Source organism: Hyperolius riggenbachi, chromosome 11 (genome assembly GCF_040937935.1).
Source record: "Hyperolius riggenbachi isolate aHypRig1 chromosome 11, aHypRig1.pri, whole genome shotgun sequence".
Lineage (NCBI taxonomy): Eukaryota > Metazoa > Chordata > Amphibia > Anura > Hyperoliidae > Hyperolius > Hyperolius riggenbachi.
The window spans coordinates 229,184,378-229,206,187 of NC_090656.1; the positions used below are offsets into that span (position 1 = coordinate 229,184,378).

The following is a 21,810-nucleotide window of genomic DNA, read 5'->3' on the forward strand; positions in this document are numbered from 1 at the left end:
GCGGCCATTTTGGGTGTGGGAAGTGTTGCTGATACGTAGAATCGGCGGTCCAGTTTGGATAAATGCGCCAGCCAACTAGACGCCACTAGCCCCTGATGAGTGCGCATGCACGAAACGCGTAGGGCGGAGCTACAGGCGTACGAGGCTGGCGAGAAAGAGCTCTGTTTGATACATGCTTGATTTTATTGGCTACATGTGAGTGCACTACTTTTATCTTCTTAATAAATGTTAATGGTTTTACGCTATGTCAAGTCCTTCAGTTATTAGGCTGATATGAGGAATCTGCTATAGAGGAGTGGTATCGTTTGGGGGAGCTGCTTGGAATATTCCGGTTGAGACACTGAGCGCTGTTGCTGTCTTATAATCTGGACAGCTGAGAGTGAGGTGAGAGGCCACACATGACTCGGTGGATATCTGCATGCCCTGGGAGATTATATATGGTGCTGGTTTGCTGTCTGTGATTTGACAGTCATTACACATGGTGAGGACCTGTATAACCCTATGAGCCGTGGTGTACGTGTATGGGATATTGGTCACAACACTGGGTGGTGTGAAAAGGAAATTGTTTGAAGCAGTATCACACTATGTTTTGTTTTGTTCTCTATTTCTTTTGAGCAATTCATCACAAGAAAATCTGGGATACATGGGAGCGCAGCATTTTTGAAAAAGGAATCCGGTTACATCATATGCTTTTGGTGATTGATGCAGCGATCCATGGACACATAAGTAACCCGTTTGGACTCTGGTTATGGACTATGTCTATATGTCTGTTTAGATTTAAAGTATAATCGAGATAGTGAGCGCACAGTACAAAGGTTTTTCATCTAAAAATGATCTATGCTGTACTTACATGTTTATAAATCAAGCTAGATATGATGGTGCAGTTTCTAGGAGAAAAAAAAAGTAAGGGCGGAAATGACATGAAGATTGGCTTCAGTCAGAGGCAGTAAAGATAAAAAATGCTTGGAAACAGTTTTCACCCTATTTACTATATAAAATTTAAGAGAGACATTCTCATATCATTATCAAACTAGTAAACCTAAGCTCATTTAAAAATGGGCTCTAGGTCTATCTCACCGCCGTCACCGCATGTCCGTGCGCGCACCCTCCACACGCATACCCCCTCTCCCCCCTGGCCTCGTCCTCCTCCTGTCCCAACAGCTACACATGCGCAGTAGCCAAAAACACAAGGGACACAGGGACAGGAGAATGATGCAGGGACAGGTAGGGTTTTATTATATAGGCTAAAGTAACGTAGCTGCTTCATGGCTATAAGTACAACCCAGTACTCATAGCAGCGAGGCTATGCTACTTTATTTTCTAATGATATGAATGTTTTTTTTTACCTGTTTACAACACTTTATGCAACAACCGCACTTTGTATCTGTCCTCTGACAGAGCCCAGTAAGATTATGGGGGTGAAACATGTTGAGCTAGGTGGAGGGTGGTGTTGTCTTGTAAATATATATTCTGGATAGGAGGCTTTAAAGGGAAAAAACACTTGGACGGTTTTGTGGCTTTATCAGCTAGTAAAGGGTGTCTCAGACCTCCAGTAGAGATGGCTTGAACCTCCGATTTTCGGTTTGCAAACCTCGAACTCGAACTTATGAAAAAGTTTGCGAACCTGCGAACTTTTCGAACCACAATAGACTTCAATGGGCAGGCGAACTTGAAAAACTACAAACACTGTTTCTGGCCACAAAAAGGTGACGGAAAAGATGTTTCAAGGGGTCTAACACCTGGAGGGGGGCATGGCGGAGTGGGATACACGCCAAGTACCAGGGAAAATTACGGATTTGCTGCACAGCAGGGTTATAATCCCTAAAAGGCAGAAATCACATTGCATTGCTAAATTGGAGGTCTAAAGTGCTTGAAAACATCTTGTGTGTGTAGACATGGATCAGGTAGTGTAAGTAGTGTACTGCTTCACACTGACAGACCAAACTCACTGTGTAACGCACCGCAAACAGCTGTTTGTATAGTGATGGCCGTGCTGGACTGGTGCGCACGATGGCGAGAGTGCAGGCGATGGTGGTTTTCAAGCCTATATGGTCAGGTTGAGGTAGCTCAATGACAGAACAACTGTCCACAATGAAGCAACAACCTTATTATCTTGGGTCAGGTGTGCCCCCCAACACACTCATATAGCCGGCGGTCATTGGTTTATTGGGATATACAAGCCCCTTCACCACAGCAAGGTAACGATCACGAAGGAGAATTGACACATGTACATGCCTTTTGTTTTGTTGTTGCAGCCGCAGTGCAGCCAGAAAAATTAGGCAGGCATGTACGCGCACCAGAAAAACTATGTTTTTGTTAGCGGCCGCTGCTAGCAAAAAATTGCTGCTTAAAAATTCAGGCATCCACCTGGAGTCCTGGACCCTGTTGGTGGCAGCGGAGAAGGCAGTCAAGTGGCCTTCAGGAAGAGATGCTATGTGTGGGGACTGACTTAGTCTTCGGCAGGCAGTAGCCCTCCAGGATCCATGCCTCATTAATTTTGATAAAGGTGAGGTACTGAACACTTTTTTTTGACCTGACTGCTGCTGGTATAATACAAAGTGCAGTCACACAGAGGCAGTGAAAGGTATGCACTGAATGTGCTGGGCCTGGCACAGTACAGCGATTAGCAAGGGCCTGCTGCGACAGACAGGGCTGTATATGCAGTGTCAGTGGCACACACACAAAAAAACACATCAGAAGAACATTAGCTCTCAAAAGAGCAGTTTTGAGGTGCTTTTCATCAACAAATATCAGCAAGGAGCAAGCTAACAGACCTCCTAACTATCGCTTTCCCTATCTCTCCAATGTCTCTCCCTTCTCTCACTAATACAGCAGCACACAGAGTGAGAACATTGCCGATGCTGCTGCCTATTATAAGGAGGGAGTGCTGCCTGATTGGCTGCCATGCGTCTGCTGACTGTGATGTAGAGGGTCAAAGTTTAGCCCAATGATGTAGTATAGGGGGCGAGTCAAACTCACTAAGCGTTCGCGGTCCACCGCGAACTCCAACCAACCACTAAATGCGCGCGAACAAGTACTCCGGTGAACCGTTCTTTAACCTCCAGTCATGGGCGTCCGCAGAAAATTTTCCAGGGGGGGGGGCAAAAAGTGGGGAGCAAAAAGCGGGGCGGTGCACGTAGCACGCCGCAAATCTGGGATGGTGTTGTGTGGCGCGCGTAGCGCGCCAAGAAATGGAGCTACGCGCGCCGCGCCGAAAAATGGGTGTGGTCATGAACCAGAATGTGGGTGTGGTCGTGGGTGGAGACAAGTTTACATGAACTAAGCAATGGTGGGACATTAGATTAGGACAGTGGTGGCGAACCTTTTGGAGGTCGAGTGTCCAAACTGCAAAGTCACTTTACTATCACAAAGTGCCAACAGCAATTTAAACTAAATACAAATGTTTTAACTCATACATGAACATTATGGAAAATTAAGTTGAAAATAAACTGTGAAGATAAACAATTTCATCCATCGTACTCCTGAAAAAATTATTCATTTTTTTTAGAACTTCCCACTTTCATTTTCTGTTTTAAAAAGCGGAAAAAGTAGGTTTAATGCTATTGTCTCATATGATGATGATTCAGCTTTTTCCATAGTCTCGCAGTTAGCAATCATGTGACCCCCAACAAGACAAATTCAGCAATCATGAGCCCCCCCCCCCCCCCCATCAAGACAAATTCAGCAATCATGAGGCCCCCAACATGACCAACTCAGCAATCATGAGGCCCCCCAACAAGACAAATTCAGCAATCATGAGGCCTCCAACAAGACAAATTCAGCAATCTTGAGGCGCCCAACAAGACAAAGTCAGTAACCATGAGGCCCGCAACAAGACAAATTCAGCAGTCATGAGGCACATAAATAAACAGCTTTTCACATAAATAGGCAGAATGCCCCCTTAATATGTAAACACCTCTCACCTGGCAGCAGGTCCCCAAAATACTCAATCTGACAGCAGTGGTTCCCCAAAAACAGGTAGCCCCAGGTCTATAGGTGTCCCCAGAATAGGTGGCCAGCGGTATAGATGTCCCCAGAACAGGTAGCCAGGGGTAGAGATGTCCCCAGAACAGGTAGCCAGGGGTATATGTGCCCAGTATATGTAGTCAGGGGTATATGTGCCCAGTATATGTAGGCAGGGGTATATGTGCCCAGGATATGTAGGCAGGGGTATATGTCCCAGTATATGTAGCCAGGGGGGTATGTCCCAGTATATGTAGCCAGGGGGATATGTCCCAGTATATGTAGCCAGGGGGATATGTCCCAGTATATGTAGGCAGGGGGTATATGTCCCAGTATATGTAGGCAGGGGGTATATGTCCCAGTATATGTAACCAGGGGGATATGTCCCAGTATATGTAGCCAGGGGGATATGTCCCAGTATATGTAGGCAGGGGTATATGTCCCAGTATATGTAGCCAGGGGGATATGTCCCAGTATATGTAGGCAGGGGGTATATGTCCCAGTATATGTAGGCAGGGGGTATATGTCCCAGTATATGTAGGCAGGGGTATATGTCCCCAGAAAAAGTAGCCAGGGGGATATGTCCCAGTGTATGTAGGCAGGGGTATATGTCCCAGTATATGTAGGCAGGGGGTATATGTCCCTGTATATGTAGCCAGGGGGATATGTCCCAGTATATGTAGCCAGGGGGATATATCCCAGTATATGTAGCCAGGGGGATATGTCCCAGTATATGTAGGCAGGGGTATACGTCCCAGTATATGTAGGCAGGGGTATAAGTCCCAGTATATGTAGCCAGGGGGATATGTCCCAGTATATGTAGGCAGGGGGTATATGTCCCAGTATATGTAGGCAGGGGGTATATGTCCCAGTATATGTAGCCAGGGGGATATGTCCCAGTATATGTAGGCAGGGGTATATGTCCCAGTATATGTAGGCAGGGGGTATATGTCCCAGTATATGTAGCCAGGGGGATATGTCCCAGTATATGTAGGCAGGGGTATATGTCCCAGTATATGTAGGCAGGGGGTATATGTCCCAGTATATGTAGCCAGGGGGATATGTCCCAGTATATGTAGGCAGGGGTATATGTCCCAGTTTATGTAGGCAGGGGTATATGTCCCAGTATATGTAGCCAGGGGGATATGTCCCAGTATATGTAGGCAGGGGTATATGTCCCAGTATATGTAGGCAGGGGTATATGTCCCAGTATATGTAGCCAGGGGGATATGTCCCGGTATATGTAGGCAGGGGTATATGTCCCCAGAAAAAGTGGCCATGTGTGCCCCAGCAGGAGGGGAGTAGCGCAGAGAAGAGGGAGAGCTATGGGCACTCACCTTAGGGGGCTCTCCCTCCCTCTCTCGCTCTCCCCTCCAAAGTCCGGAATGAAGTGTGCAGCGGCTGGGCAGCGGGCGGAACTTACCTCCTCTCGTCGCACGCGCCGGATGGATTAGCCGCTACTCTGGTCTGATCCAGACCAGAGTGCGGCACCAAAACTTCCGGCGCAGGAGTGAGACGAGGTAAGTTCCGCCCGCTGCCCAGCCGCTGCACACTTCATTCCGGAGGGGACAGCGAGGGAGAGAGAGCCCCCTAAGGTGAGGGAAGGGGGGGGGAGACGTCCGCCCTTCCCCACTGTGCCCATAGCTCTCACTCTTCTCTGCGCTGCTCCCCTCCTTCAGGCTGCACGGGCACGCGGCCAGGGGGGGGGGCAGCGGGTGGCCAGGCTCGGGCAGATGCCCGGTTTTGCCGTATGTGCGGACACCCATGCCTCCAGTCCCCCTCTTATTTCTCCATATGTCAAATTTACAGTATATACAGTAGGTAGTACAGGCAGCACCTGATTTTAGAAATGCATTAAAACAAGTTAAGTTTTATTAATAACTATCCCCCACGCTAAGCATACATTTTTTTCCTGAAGAATTCAGCGTAGTATTTAACCACTTAAGTACTGCGGTTTTAAACACTCCTAGTGACCAGGCCATTTTTTACTAAATAGGTCACTGCCGCTTTAAGGGCTCACTTCAGGGCCGCACAGCTCACCACACAAGTGATTTCCCCCCCTCTCCTTTTCTCCCCACCAACAGAGCTCTCTGTTAATGGGGTCTGATCACTCCCCAGCTGTTTTTTTGTTTGTTTTGTTTTTATATAATTTTTTTTTTATTTTTTAATAAATGTGCCTATATTTTATTTTTTTTATTCCACCCTCCCTCCCCCACCAGCCAATCAGCATGATCGGCTGTCATAGGCTTCAGCCTATGACAGCCAATCACTTTCCTGCCTACAGAGGGGACAGCTATGTCACACGACTGTCCCCTGTACAGATCTGCCTTAGATCGCAGCGCTGTACAGGGTTATTAGACGGCGGTTTTGCCGCTGGGAGACTGAAGGTGGAGCTCCGTCATCAGAGCGGAGAGCAATACCCATAGGAAGCCATTCACCCCAATCGGCGTGGAGCAGTCCTGGGGCTGCCGCCACGTTCACCCCAATTGGCGCAGAGCGGTCGGGAAGAAGTTAAAATGTGTATATAGAAGAACCCAATGGGGCAGCACTGCTGATATTATGGGCCTGTGCCCCAAATGTTTACACCTAGTGGAATGGGACCCTAAATAAGGCAGTAGATTTGGGGCCCCCTTTTGGTAAGCTGAATTGAAGGGAGGTCAAAGAATGGGGAAAGTGGGCCCCCTGATGCCCACTAGGCCATAAGCACCTGCCTAAGTTGCCTGGTGGATGATCCTGCTCTGACTAGGACTACACTGAGCCATCCTAAACACTCACATTGGTCACTTTGAAGTCCCTAATTGTCCAGTCTGGATCGACAGTCTCGCTGGTCATTGACACAGATAGGTTCCCGTACATTTTGGAGCTGCTGGACGGCCAGTATTCCTCACACTTCACCTGGAAGACAAAATCACCGCTTCAGTAACCAAATCGACATTCATACAAAATATATTTACAAATCCTGGCCTCCTACACAAATCCCTATTCCTGGTCCTGCACTAGTAAGATTGACTTTAAAACTTTTAAAAAGTAACACTAACAGATACCTGGTTCTGTTCCAGCAGTCTCTGGCCCCTTCAGGACCAGAGACTGCTAGTACTGCAAAACGGCGCCTCCCGACGAATCGCCGCACATACCTGCCGCTCTCACCCTGTCATGCCTCTCCTCCATCCCTGCAGACCGCTCTCTCTGCCGTCGCTATGACGGCAGAGCTCTGTGCTATGGGAAGGAGCTGCTTTCATTTGTACTTGATGCTGTCACTCAATGTAAGCCAATGCGATTGTCTCACAATTAAATTGGCTCCTGACTAGCTCAGAGAGCTCTGCCGTCATATTGATGGCAGAGCGAGTGAGTTGCGGCAGGGATAAAGTGGCAGGAGTGGCGGGACCACGCGGTGGCGATGTTGAAATCTACATCCTGTCAGAGTCGCGCAGCCACAAGCAGGACGTAGATTTCAACCGCGCCGGTCTGAAAGCAGTTAAAATAGTTTTGACAGTCCTGCTGCACTATCCACTAGCAGACATTCAGGGAGGGGCGTACGTAAACATGTAAAAAAAAAGTCACTAGTAGAATAGTGGTACAATTACAAATATTCTACTACTTAATTATGATACAATATTCTGATTTTTGAAGTTTTACCTGCAATGGCTATAAGTGGATAAACCGGCAAATAGCAGCTATCAACCTTAGGCACCTCTGGGTGCCCAAATTGTTTATAGACTCTAATCACGGCTGTTAACATCGCCACCTGAAACTGAGCCATTTTTAACAGGGCTCCTCCAGGCGCCATTTGTACCTTCTATGGTGTATGTTGCCCTCCCCTCCCTCCTGTCACATGTGTTTGTTGGCCACAGGTATACACTTCCCATGATACCTAGCAGTGACCCAACAGACAATTCTGTATCCCAATGGGTGGGGTCTGTTGGCAGACATCACGGTCTTAAAGTGTACTAGAGAGAAGTAATAATAAAATATTTATACATACCTGGGGCTTCCTCCAGCCCCCTTCGCACCGATCGCTCCCATGCTGTCCTCCTCCACCTTCTCCTTCTCCCGTTATCAGACCCATAAGTTTGGCAAGTTGGGGCCAGTCGGTGCATGCACAGTGCGGCTGTGCATGCCCCCCCCCCCCTGGGCACTTCAGGCCACAGGAGCACACAGTGGCGTGCACACATGCAGGTGGGCCGCGCATGTGCAGTACGCCCCGACTGGCCAAGCTATTGGGGCTTCTAACAGGAAAACCAGGGCCGGATTTGGGGGAAGGCCCTTAAGGCCTGTTCCTAGGGTGACAGAATGCACCAGCAGCTGAGGGGCGGCGGGTGGTGATAAATTGACTACACTTGTCACCAGCTCCGCAAAGTCCTCAGCCTTCCCTTCACTACTTGGAATGAGCCTGCAGCTGGCAGTAGTAGGCGGCTTCCCGAGGTGGGTAGCGTCTGGATCAATCAGCTCAGCTGCCGCACCAACCGATCTGACCCCCCTCCCCCCCTTCTTTCCCCAGAGAGAGGAAGCAGAACCACTCACCTCTCACCAGGCTTCCAGCGCCGACGCGTCCTCTGTCCCTGCTTTGTCAGCCGTCGGCGTGCTTTACTTTCTCCTGCTCACGTCTCCCTCACATGTAACTTGCTGGCATGTTACCGGCGAGTCACATGCAGGGGAATCACCAGCAGGAGAGAGCAATGTGCAGCGGCGGCTGACAGAGGAAGCCTGGTGAGAGGTGAGTGATTCTGCTTCCTGGGGAAAGGGGGGGGGGGGGTTGTTAGAGGACATCTGCACCAGCTCCTTCCTCTGCAGGTAAGGGGGGGGGGGAAGATATGTGACCTCTGGTTCACGGCGCTGCACTGAGAGACTGTGTGTCTCTCATAGCGTGCAGGGAGGCGGGGAAGCGGCAGGGGGCGCGGCCAGGGGGAGGGGTCTATCCAATGGCAGCTCAGGAAACCCTGCAGGAATGCCCCTGTCTGGCATTTTGAACAGGGAATTCCTCTCCACTGTGTTTACCTCTGAGTTAGCGCCAAATCTTGTCTCTAAACTCAGGGGGCTATAGCGTGGTGTGGGGGAAGCAGAGAGTGGCGGTGTGGTGACACAGAGACATGTTATTAAGCAGACAACATGCATCTGTCACTGTCCCATCTGCCCCCCAAAGATCCACCTCGGGTTCTCTTTAACTACTTTGGCCTCCTGGACGTACTAGCTACACCCAGGAGGCCATGTGCGCGTCCACGCGCTCCCGCGGCCGATCGCGCGCGTGCATGCGTGCTCCCGGCCGCGGATCGTTAGCCCACGAATCAGTGTACCGGGCTATGGTGCCCGATCACTGATTCCTCTCCCCCGCAGAAAAAGCGACAGCTTCTCTCAGAAGCTCCGCTTTTTCTGGCTGTTGCGTCCCCCGTGCGTCCCTCTAAGCGTATGCTACGCTTAGAGTGATGTCATGTAAACAAACTCATGGCCATCTTGTGGCCAAAAAGTAAAACTACAACTAAAAGTAAAAAAAATTAAACTCAACACACATTTACATTCTAAAAGTACTGTTTACATCCCACCCTCCCAAAAAATACCCAAATAAAAAGTTTAATAATAAAAAAAAAAACATGTAAATAATAAAAAAAAACCATGTAAATATTTACCTAAGGGTCTAAACTTTTTAAATATCATTGTAAAGATGAAATATTTCTATATTTTTTTTTATCTAAACTTGTAAATAGTGATAGATGCAAAACGGAAAAAATGCACCTTTATTTCCAAATAAAATATTGTCGCCATACATTGTTATAGGGACATAATTTTAACGGTGTAATAACCGGGAAATATGGGCAAATACAATACGTGAGTTTAAATTATGGAGGCATGTATTATTTTAAAACTATAATGGCTGAAAACTGAGAAATAATGCATTTTTTCCCTTTTTTTTTTCTTATTCTTCCTGTTAAAATGCATTTACAGTAAAGTGGCTCTTAGCAAAATGTACCCCCCAAAGAAAGCCTAATTGGTGGCGGAAAAAAACAAGATATAGATCAGTTCATTGTGATAAGTAGTGATAAAGTTATAGGCTAATTAATGGGAGGTGAACATTGCTCGGATGCATAAAGTGAAAACGACTGAAGGCTGAAGTGGTTAAGAGTAAAATATAAGCTGATCACCACCTATATACACAGGGCAATCAGCTGATCTCCTGAAAAGCATTGTTCATTCTGCCACCTTTATAAACTGGCTCTAACATGTCACCATGACAACATTATAGATTTTAACTTTTACAGTATTTACAAGGTTATGCCATTTCCCCCCTCTTCTGCTTGGAGATAAGTGCTTGCTGTTACCTGGGGCTGGGTTGTCCCTACATCTACTAGATGTAAACAAAAGATAATGACCAGAGCAGCCAATACAGAGGTACGAGTATACACAGTTTAAACTGTAGAAAAAAGTACCAAGATAAAGTTTTACCATCTCAGTTTCAATACATTTTGTTAACATGATAATGACATGGACTTCCTTCTCCCAAATCATACACCAGAAATCAGCGATGGTTCCGGGGAGGGGGCCCTGGGCTGCGATAAATTCTTTGTTGGAGCTGTAGCCCTGTGGAAGGAATAACCATAATACAGTAAAATGTAAGGAAGTCCTTCAGTGTGACAAATATTATGATTACATCTTTTGTCTGTGGGGGTCCCTCAAGGCTCTTTTCTTGGCCCTAACCTCTTTTTCATCTGCATGCAAGGTATTGGAAACTTAATAAACTCATTTGGTTTTCAACAGCACTTCTATGCAGATGATACACAACTGTACTTTTCGGCCCCAGACCTTAACTCTTGCCTCAAATGTGTTCCTGACTGCTTGTCTGCTATATCCTCTTTCATGACCTCTCACTTCTAAAAACGTAATATAAGAAAAACAGAACAAACCATACACAGTCTCCTCCACCTCTCTGCCGGATGTAACAATAAATGTTAATTACATCCCTGTGACTTCTGTTCACCAAGCATGGTGCTTAGGGGTAATGTTTGACTCCCCTCTCTCTTTTATTCCTTACATTCTCTCTCTAAAAGCTCCTGTCATCTCTAACTCAAAAACATCTTGCATCCAACTGTTTCTCACTCAGGACACAATTAAAATGTTAGTACATGTTCTTATAATATCTCCTCTGGACTATTGTACTATTGTACTATACTGCTTTGTGGAATACCAACAGTCTGGCACCCCTCCAATCTGTACTGAACTCAGCTGCTCATCTCATTTAACTTTTCACTCCTCCTCTGCTGCTCCTCTCTGCCAAGCTCTTCATTAGCTGCCAAGTAGCGAGAGGATCAATTTCAAACTCTTAACCCTAACCTACAAAGCTCTCCACAATCTCCCTTCTTTGTACATCTCCTCACTAGTCTCCAGATACCAACCCAACCGCAATCTCAGATCTGCACACAATCTTCTTTTTCCCTCCTCTAGAATCACCTTTCTGCATTCACGTTTACAAGATTTCTCACGTGCTTCCCCCCTACTTTGGAATCTCCTTTCACAACTCATCCATTACTCTTGAACCTTTGAAATGCCTCAAAACATATTTTTTTCTGACAAACATATACTCTACCTTGGGCAATTCTCCCTTTGATCTCTGGCCAAGTTGCATTCCTTACTAGATCATCTAAAAACACACTGCCTCTACTGTAGGTATTAATATTGTATGCTACAGGGTCGGACTGGGACACTGGGGGCCCACCAAAGAAATTTCAACCTGGGGCCCACACATCCCATGATTGCGGTGAACAAAGGGTGTGACCATGCACCGGAAGGTGGGCGTGGTCATGATGTATTATGGACAGGGCCAAATGTGCGTGATCTTAGCAGCATTGTAATTCAGAGACACTGCTGCCCAGCAAAACTTTGCATAGAGTCCCCTCCTTCAATATAAAGTAATGTCCTACTTTGCAGAGGTTGCGACCGCATCAGGGCCCTTGGGCCCTCCCTCAACTACAGTATTACCTCTCTATTGGTCCTGTGCTCATGATAATCACTTCTATAGATACTTTGAACAGTGGTAATCATTAACAAGCTATTTCCCACCCCCTTCTTGCACCTCTGACACTGTAGTTGCCATTGGCAGGTTTCGGTGCGTCATATCAATTGTTATGTATAGAGTGCTTGGGGGGCCCCATTGTAAAATTTGCATTGAGGCCTACAGCTCCTTAGCTACGCCACTGCTCTCAGCATGAGTGATTACAGCACTGAGAAGAGAATTTTTGTGCTGCAGGCAGCAATTGGAGCTCTATCAGACAAGGAGGGGGGGGGGGGGGGCACCAGAGACCTGGAGGGGGGGCCCACCGAGGGAAAAAACTGTACTACTGTGGCCCAGTCCGACCCTGGTATACTACCCCACCTTTCCTCCTTATGCCTTTAGATTGTAAGCTTACAAGGGCAGGGCTCTCTCACCCTTTTGTGAGAGAGCCTTGCCTACTGAGTGCACTCTAGTGGCTGCCTCGCAAGCGCTTTGAGTCCGACAGGAGAAAGGCGCTATACAAATACTGCAATTATTATTGTGTTGTGGAATTAGTTATACATTTTATGCATCATGTTACTTTTGTCACTGTTATTACCAATTCTGTATTTTGTACGTTGGTATACACCATTGTCTGCATGGTTTTCTACCCCATGTCTGTTTCTTACTTTGTACAGCGCCACAACATATGCTGCGGATTTATAAATGAATAATAATAATAGTTATTTAGCTACTTACCGGGATAAAGCTGGCATTGATGTAATCGCCTGTAGAAACCCCATTATTGGAAAGCCGAACACGGGAAATATCATCTAATGTGGAGCAAAAAGAAAAATACAAAATACACAATACAAATTGGAGAAAGATTGTAATAGTGATGGATAAATGGTTGGTTGGTGCTCAACATGGGTACTCTTTTAAATAACAGTAACTATTAATAATGAATGATCTATATAAAAACAGTAAAGAAAAAAAAAATCAAAGAACAAATCATGTGAATTATACTTCTATAAATTAATAGTAATATTAAACTGTATTCCAAAATAATGATTAAACACAGCTCAACCATCCGGTCTGCACATAACTGCTAATCCTAAAACTGGAAACAGTCCACAACCACAAGTTATTTCCTTAAAGTGGACCTGAACTCTTGCGCAGGGCAGAAGGAAAACACAGAGAAATGCACCCTGTATGTGTTTAGAGAGTTTGGTCTGTCTAATTCCCCCCTCATCTGTATCTAATAACAAGTTGTAATTTGATTTCTCCCCTGTGTCACATGGCTGCCATGGCAAAGATGGCAGATATGCATATTTGAAAGCACAGGATGTTAACAATATGTCTGCTTCCATGAAAGCAGTAAGTAGACACACTGGCCTCAAATCGTGAAGCTTTATCAAACACTTTATCAAATGTTTGATAATTTACCTCATGGGTAAAATCTAATTTTGAATTCACTAAGGTATTATTTATGTATTGAATGTTTTATCAATAAATCGTTCAATAAATATAACACCTTAGTGAATTTAAAATTAGATTTTACCCACAAGGTAAATTATCAAACCTTTGATAAAGTGTTTAATAAAGCTTAGTGAATTGAGGCCACGGCAGATTTGTTTTAGGATTTTTATCAGCTGTTTTTTTTGTAAAGGTTATTATGCTGTTGTGTATCTTTTAGAGCAGAGAGGATGTTCTGAGTTCAGTTCCAAAAATACTAAAAAAAAGTAGATTAAAAAAAAAAGGAATGTCAAACTTATTTTGAATTTTTTTTTTTTCTTCCTGGGGTTTTAAAAGGTATTTTATTGATACGGTTTGAAAACAACTCCAGTGAGAAGACTCAAGAGAAAAGGTAACTGAATAGATGCCAAGACGAATACTGTACATACACGGAAGGACATTTGCGTAGCGGTTCTTCTTCCGGTTCTCGGGGTGTTCCGCCGCAGTCTTTAGCTGCCCGGAGCCGGCATGTTCTAATTCCTAGATATGGGTGAAAAAAGATGTCATGGCATACAATATATGCCAGTCTGGTCACAGCACACAGCTACAATGCTACCCGGTCACTCAAATCTGTAGACGCTGAAGAGAGACGGTATAATGCTAGAAAATCATATAGACGTTTTTCATTATCACCCCATTTTATTAAATGATGACACTCTCCCTTCTGCTGACAATATTCCCCACGCTGGAGAGTGGCTGGTGTGTGGTCAGCCTATGAGAGAGTTCTGGAGTTACCTGGAACTGATTTTTCCGGCCTAAATCCATCAGACTGGCCCCCATTCAGTGTTCTCCCCAGGCTCTTTTAGCCGGGTGCTCCACCCGGCTAGTTTTGGTGACCACCCGGCAGTCATCGGCTCACCCCCTGCTATACTATAAGCAGACTTGTGCAGAGAAGCACCGGCCCTGCATTCTATCATCTTGCCCCACCCGGCTACTTTTTCATGCCACCCGGCTGGAAAAAAATGTCTGGGGAGAACACTGCCATTTGACTGCTAAGTATTAAGAAGGGATCCTGTAACACAGATTTCTTCACCCTGAGCTGCTGCTGCTGACCCTGGTGGGAGAATACTGCTGCCAGATCAGAACTGGGAAAAACCTGTGAGGTTGGTGGAGTCTGGATTGTACAAGCCGAGTGGACTTCAGGAGGACTATTTCAGCTGGATTACAAAAATTGTGAACCTCAATCTCTCTCCTCAGAACTGCTGGCCTGCGAGTTCTGCACTGCCGAGTGATCGTAAATGTTTCTGTTTGCTGTGACTGTGCGCCCTGTGCCAGTGTAGTGTGCACTTGTTTAAAGTGACATTGGAGGGGCACACTTTGTATGTGTTTAAAGGAGAACTTCAGCCTAAACAAACATACTGTTATTAAGTTACATTAGTTATGTTAATTTGAATAGATAGGTAATAAAATCTATTACCCACCCTGTTTTAAAAGAACAGGCAAATGTTTGTGATTCATGGGGGCTGCCATCTTTGTCATGGGGGCAGCTATCTTTTTGGTTGAAAGGAGGTGACAAGGAGCAGGAGACACAGTTCCAACTGCCCTGTGTCCTGATAACCCCTCCCAGCTGCACACACTAGGCTTCAAATGTCAAATTCAAAATGTAAAAAAATAAAAAATAAAAAAATGCACCAAAACAGCAGAACGAGAACAACATCAGAAATCCCATCATGCTTTGCACAGCATCAGGGGAAAACTGCCTGGGCAGTTTTCTTCTGTGCCACTAAAAATGAGGCTTGTATAAGGCCCGGTTCACATTAGCGGTCGCCGTCCGGAATCGCCGTGCCGGAGCCGGACCGCATGCAGAACGGATGGAACGGACGCACGGCATAGCAATGAAAGCCTATGCGTCCGTTCACATGCGTCCGTTTCGTCCGGACCGGATCCGGACTCCGGCATAAGACCCAACATGCGCTATTTTTTGGTCCGGCTCCTCCGGCAGCCGTATCCGGAGTGGAGCCGGACTGCACCATCCGGCCAATACAAACCAATGAGAACCGGAGAGCGCACAACACACTGGCTAAAAATCCGGATGTTCTACCCCACTTCCTATGCGTATTGAAGCGGCGATTTTGGATGGGGACACATGGGCAAGCATTTTGGAGTGGAGCAGCAGTGATTTTAAACGTGCTGGAGATGTTGGCAGTATGTCGGAGGTGGAGGTGAGTGCTAAACAGCGGAGGGCCTGATTCCACAGGTCCACCTTCTGCTGACCTCCCAGACCCCAACATTTTTATTCCTTTTCTACTATCTTTTGCCAAACGGATCCGGATCGCATCCTGATGAACACCTGATGCAAACTGACCGGATCCGGATCGGATCCGGATCAGAACCGTACGGATCCGGTCAGGTCATCCGGTCCGTTTGGCAGAGAACCGCAAGTGTGAACGGGGCCTTAGAGAAACAAAGTTCTGATGCTGTGAAACTGTTAAAGAAACACCAAGCCTTTTCAGTGCTGCTGAGTCGATTTTTAGTCCGGAGGTTCACTTTAAGGACTTCTGAGGTAAACAAAGTATATGCAGCTTTACTTACCTGGGGCTTCTTCCAGCTCCTAGAAGTATGTATGTCTCTGACTGCAGTTCCAGTTTTCTCCTGGCTCCCGCTGTCAGCTCCGTAATAGATGTGCATGCGCAGAATGCCCTGGCAGTGGGAGTGTGATCGCGAGAGGCATGCGCAGAAGCTGATGACTGGAATGCTGGCTGATGCAGGCTATGAAGTGTACACTGAATATATGATAATCGAGGTCAGATCATCAACTGAGGTCATACACGTGAAGTCAGACATATGTGGTACACAGGGACTGAGGCAGAGCAAGGTCAATAACAGGCTAGGATCATACACTGGTAATCAGATGGCTAAAGTACAGTAGGCTAAGACAGGTGCGAAAACGTTATACAGGCCAAAGTCATACACATAGGTCAGATGGCTGAGGAACAGTTAAGGATTAGGCAGAGACAGGGTCATTAGGCTAGCCGAGGTCAATATCGAGTTTTAGATGACAGTAGTACAGAGGGATGAGACTTTAATCAAAGTGGAGGGCTTGCCGGGTCATACACAGAGAACAATCACAATAATACAATATACAATACTAACTAAGGATATATATATATATCGCATCCATTGCATAGTACTTTAACTAGACTGAGTAGCAAAGCAAGGTTCAGTGCTCAGGGACCTGATAGCTATAATGGGCAGCGAGTAACTGAATGTCCAGGGCTTATATAGCAGGATTAGAGCACAGACCAAGCCCCCAGGAAAATCAGACCAATCAGCAACATCCCTGCAGCAAGTTTCTAGTGTAGTCTAGTTTCTAGCACAAATTTTGTTTAGCTATTTCTATCCTTCATTACAAAAAAAACTATGTTCCTGTCACAATTTATGGTGAGGATATTTGATTCGGAAATAAATGCTACAGTGTGTATTTTTCACTATTAACTGACAAAATTAGGGCTCTTTCACAGTGCGACGTTAAAGTCGCACGTTACAACAACATGTGATGCACAATAACTTACAGCAATGAAAAATCAATGGGCTGTTCACAGTGCACACGTTGCGTTGGTGTCTTAACGCTGCACGTTAAATGAAAGTGCTGCATGCTATGCATTATGCACGTTTTTAGCTGCATTAGACTGTTTGCACATGCTCAGTAATGTTTACTTTTTTTTTTTTTTTTACACATGCACGTTTTAACGCATGAGCAGATTTGCTGTAACACTTATCCTTCTGTTTCCTTCATTCTCAGCAAGATAACTCTCCCTATCGCTAAACCTTTTAACCACTTCGCCCTATCTGGACGGATATATCCGTCCAGATGGGCACTGCTGCTGCAGCCGTGTGGTGGGCGCGATCGGGCGCGTGCCCGCGCGCGCTCCCGCTGCCTCCCGCTGCCCCCCGATCAGTGAATGGGAATATAATTCCCATTCACCGATCTAAGTCTCCGGCAGAAATGCCGACGCTTTCTCATCAGAGAGCGCGGTATTTCTGCCCCCAGGAAACATCACCTTCTTCTTATAGTTCCTAGATGCGAGATCGTTCGCATCTAGGAATTTTTTGAATGTGGCCATCTTGTGGCCAAATAGTAAACTGCACCCACATACCTAAATTAAATAAAAAAATACATTATATTACATCTAAAATTAGCTATTTACCTCCCAAATTAAAATTACCCAAATACATTTTTGTATTTAAAAAAAAATAAAAAAAATTACAATTAAAAAAAAAAACTACATAAATAGTTACCTAAGGGTCTGAACTTTTTAAATATACATGTCAAGAGAGTATCTTATTAATTTTTTTAAAATTATAAGCTTATAAATAGTGATGGACGCAAATTGAAAAAATGCACCTTTATTTCTAAATAAAATATCGGCGCCATAAATTGTGATAGGGACGTAATTTAAATGGTGTAATAAGCGGGACAAATGGGCACATAAAATGCATGGGTTTTAATTACTGTAGCTTGTATTAATTTTAAACTATAATGGCCAAAAACTGAGGAATAATGTTTTTTTTCCATTTCTATCTTAATCTTCCTGTTAAAATGCATTTACAGTAAAGTGGCTCTTAGCAAAATGTACTACCCAAAGAAAGCCTAATTAGTGGCGGAAAAAACAAGATATAGATCAATTAATTGTGATAAGTAACGATAAAGTTATTGGCGAATGAATGGGAGGTGAACATTGCTCGGATGCTTAAGATTTTCAACGCTGTAGGCTGAAGTGGTTAAAGTTAGCCAAATAATGGTGTAATCCTGATTCAAAAGTTCCTGCTTTTACTGATGGCTGACATGGCGCAATACTCCACTGCTATCTCTGTGCTGTGACCTACCTTGAACTCCTCTATAAATCCCAGGTTGGCGTAGGTTTCCTGCTCGTCAAAGTGCTGGATAAAAGTCTCCGTGGTCATCACCTGTGAGGTCCTAAAAGAGAGAAATACAAAACAAAGTATCTCAAACAAAGAAGAGCTATGCAACAAAAATGTAGAAATTTATAAAAACCAAGTGGACCAAACTGAGTAAATACATAAATGAGGAAAATTAGCAGAGGCAAAACAATCACTTTCATACCTCCCAACTTTTTGAGATGAGAAAGAGGGACACTTAAGCCACGCCCCTGTCACACCCCTGATCACGCCCCATCACACCCCTAGTCACACATACCATAAAGATTTCATAAGAAAAATATATTGTTTTATAATACAAACCACACTGGTCCTTTCTATCCTGGTTCATTTTCCTTCATATTGACATTTTAAAATTAGTAATATATCAATTTAAAGGATGGGAATAAAGTTTAGAGTCAAACACATTTTTAGTAGAGAAATATATATATTTACATAGAAAGAGGGACAAAGTCCTGAAAGAGGGACAAAGGAGGAAAGAGGGACAAAGGGACAGGGCTCCCAAAGAGGGACTGTCCCTCTGAAAGAGGGACAGTTGGGAGCTATGCACTTTATATGTATGTTGTAAGTTGTGGTGGTGTAAGTTAGTGAATAGGCTTATTGAATAGAATACTGCTTTCTATTTGCTACTGAGCTTTGTTTTCCAAGTCTCCGGGTCCTCAGAGTTGCTTGATAGAGATGCAGCTGAAACTTGATGTATAGATTGAGATGTTGAGCAGGATGATATTAGAAGCTGCCATTGGCCGTGGATGTAGCAGGTTACATCATGGGAATGGCTGATTAATTGCCGGATAAATCCTCCCCAGTTAAATCAGTCTATGATGTCAGCACTCCTCTTTGCTTTACTGCTTGTAGGAAATAAAACGTAAAAGAAGTATAATGTACCGGAGAGATGAGCAAAAGTACCTCATATCTGTGGTGGGGTCAGTGGTGGGGTCTTTCCTCGTCTCCCCTTTCCTGCAACAGAAGAAACAGATGAAGACAAGGCAGGAATTTCCCCTCAGGGTAAATATATATATATATCTAGCAGAATTTAGCAATGGGGGAGGTTGATAATGCATACAAATACCCCATGCCAGAGTTTCTATGTACTTATAGCCATGCCCTGTATGAATACGACTGGTCAAGACAAACAGACCAATAGGAAGCCCTGCTGGCAAACTGAAATATGTAGGTGACAGATCTACTGGTAAGTTTACAGCGGTCAGGAGACAGGGAAGACGGCAGCCAATGTTCTGCTATCAGGAGGAGAGAAATACAGAAACATAGACTGTTTGGAAAATATTGTGGACTGTGATGCTGGATTTAAAGTGTACCTGAGATAAAAGACATCTCAGATACCATACTTACCCGGGGCTTCCTTAAAGAGAAACTCCAACCTAGAATTGAACTTTATCCCAATCAGTAGCTGATACCCCCTTTTACATGAGAAATATGATGCTTTTCACAAACAGACCATCAGGGGGTGCTGTATGACTGATTTTGTGCTGAAACCCATCCCACAAGAAGCTCTGGGACCGCGGTACTCTGGGCAAACTGCCACAATGTAACAATGTTCACAGACAGGAAATAGCTGTTTACAGCTCTCTCTAACAGCCAAAACAGCTAGTAGCAGCTACATAACCTGCCCACAGTAACAATGTCACCATGTAATAAATATCAGAATGTAAATCGGGGAGAGGAAAGATTGTACAATGAGCAAACACTGACTAAATCATTTATACATAATTATGGTAAAATGAAGCACTTTTTTTTACTACATTATTTTCACTGGAGTTCCTCTTTAAGCCCCCTTGAGGCCATTCAGTCCCTCACCATCTCCTGTCACCAAATCGTGCTTCGTTGTGCATACCCGGCCAGGCGTGCTCTCCCACCTGACTGGCCACACAAGCATGAGGAATGCATGATGATTTGGCCAGGCTACTGGGCCATACTGCAGGGGACAGGAGCCACCCGGGGAGACGGCAAGGGACGAGCGGCCACAAGGGGGCTTAAGGAAGCCCGGGTAAGTATGGTACCTGAGATGTATTTTATCTCAGGTACACTTTAATTCACATAATTTAAAATTGTTTCTTTATTTCATTATTATTTAATCTTTTATGGCAAATAAGTTAGGAGTCATAAATGACCCCGTATATCTATGTATCTGGATGGGGGTGGCTATTTGGTTGCGAAGCAGGTGGTTTCAGTATATGGCGCTCATTGCTGAGCGCTGAAATTAGGCACCACTATAGCAGTAATGCCGAAGTGCGCAGGAGTATAAGCCCCTCCCTACTTTTACCCCACTTCCTGTGAGGGTACAGCCCCCTCATGTTTATGCTCTGCAAAGGTGTAATGCTGCCGTCCAGTGTGAGGAGAAAAGAGGAGATTGCACACAGCTCTTCCCTGGAGGGATGGACTATCCCAGATACAAGCTCCTTCATTGCAACCCATCCCTCTCAGTGCTGTTTACTGAAGCTTAACTACTCAGGTCGGAGCAGTGCTTTTCAGCACTGCTAGATTTGGGCGCAGCCAGCGCCGCCATAGACTATAATGGCAATCAGTCTATAGCGGCACTCAGTGAGTAACGTCGGCGCCGTCAGAAGACGGAGCCAACGTTGCTTCAAAAACACAATAATTCGGCCTCCAGCAATCGCTGGAAGCCGAATTATATCATTCCCCACTATCCATGGCGGCCTGGAGGGGGACTAGTAATTAAAACGGCCCGGACTTGTGCAGAAACAGGATCAGCCATATACCGGCTGTACCCTGCGCCCAAGTCTACTGGCGTCGTTTTCATATGTATGCACTCAGGTGTACATTCCCCAACAAGGTTCTCATGTCAGCACAGTTCAGAAGAAGTATTCTATGGGTGTCTGCTTTACGTGTGTAACAGGGAATTATTCTACAGAATTAGAAACAATATTACCGAACAACAACACGTAAACCAGAAACTCACCTATACAGAATAAAACAGAGCAACAATAGCACTGCTTCTCAGAGGAGAAACTATCGGCCTAAAGCCAGTTATCAGCATTGCCAACCAACAGTCAGGAGCGGGGTGACAAATCAAAACTCAACCCAGCATTCTCCTGATACGCTGATTAGCTCCACCCAGGAGGCAGAGTTGGGATTAGCAAATCAAAGCTGATCCATTTAAGTAGCAAAGTGTCAGTTACCTCGCGGGTGCTACTAAGATCAGTCATACATATTCGATCAAGCAAGCTGGAAAATCTCGGGTCAAAGTGGTCAATCGGGTGAGCGGCAGTAACAGCCTGCGATATCTCGATGACCAACAAACTTGACAGAACCACTGGCTGCTGTCCCCTCAACAAACATGCTACATATAACACAATACAAATATCTTATTACCGTCTCTTCCACCAGATGAAAAGCCCGACAGCCACGATCACGAGGACACCCAGAATGGTTCCAACCACAGCGCCAGCAATCACACCTGAAACTACAGCACAGATAAACATCACAGCTCCCTCCAG

General features: G+C 45.3%; 1 protein-coding gene across 1 annotated transcript in view; it reads right to left on the minus strand.

Annotated features, from left to right (window-relative positions):
• LOC137537964 (receptor-type tyrosine-protein phosphatase beta-like) overlaps nt 1-21,810 on the minus strand; it is a 421,053-nt gene that overhangs the window by 20,888 nt on the left and 378,355 nt on the right. The window contains exons 37-42 of the mRNA XM_068259888.1: nt 19,243-19,291; nt 18,263-18,353; nt 13,825-13,915; nt 12,680-12,753; nt 10,399-10,533; nt 6,739-6,858 (exon numbers count right to left, since the gene is read on the minus strand). Of these exons, the coding sequence (XP_068115989.1) occupies nt 6,739-6,858; nt 10,399-10,533; nt 12,680-12,753; nt 13,825-13,915; nt 18,263-18,353; nt 19,243-19,291 (560 nt within the window). The remainder of the gene's footprint in view (nt 1-6,738; nt 6,859-10,398; nt 10,534-12,679; nt 12,754-13,824; nt 13,916-18,262; nt 18,354-19,242; nt 19,292-21,810) is intronic.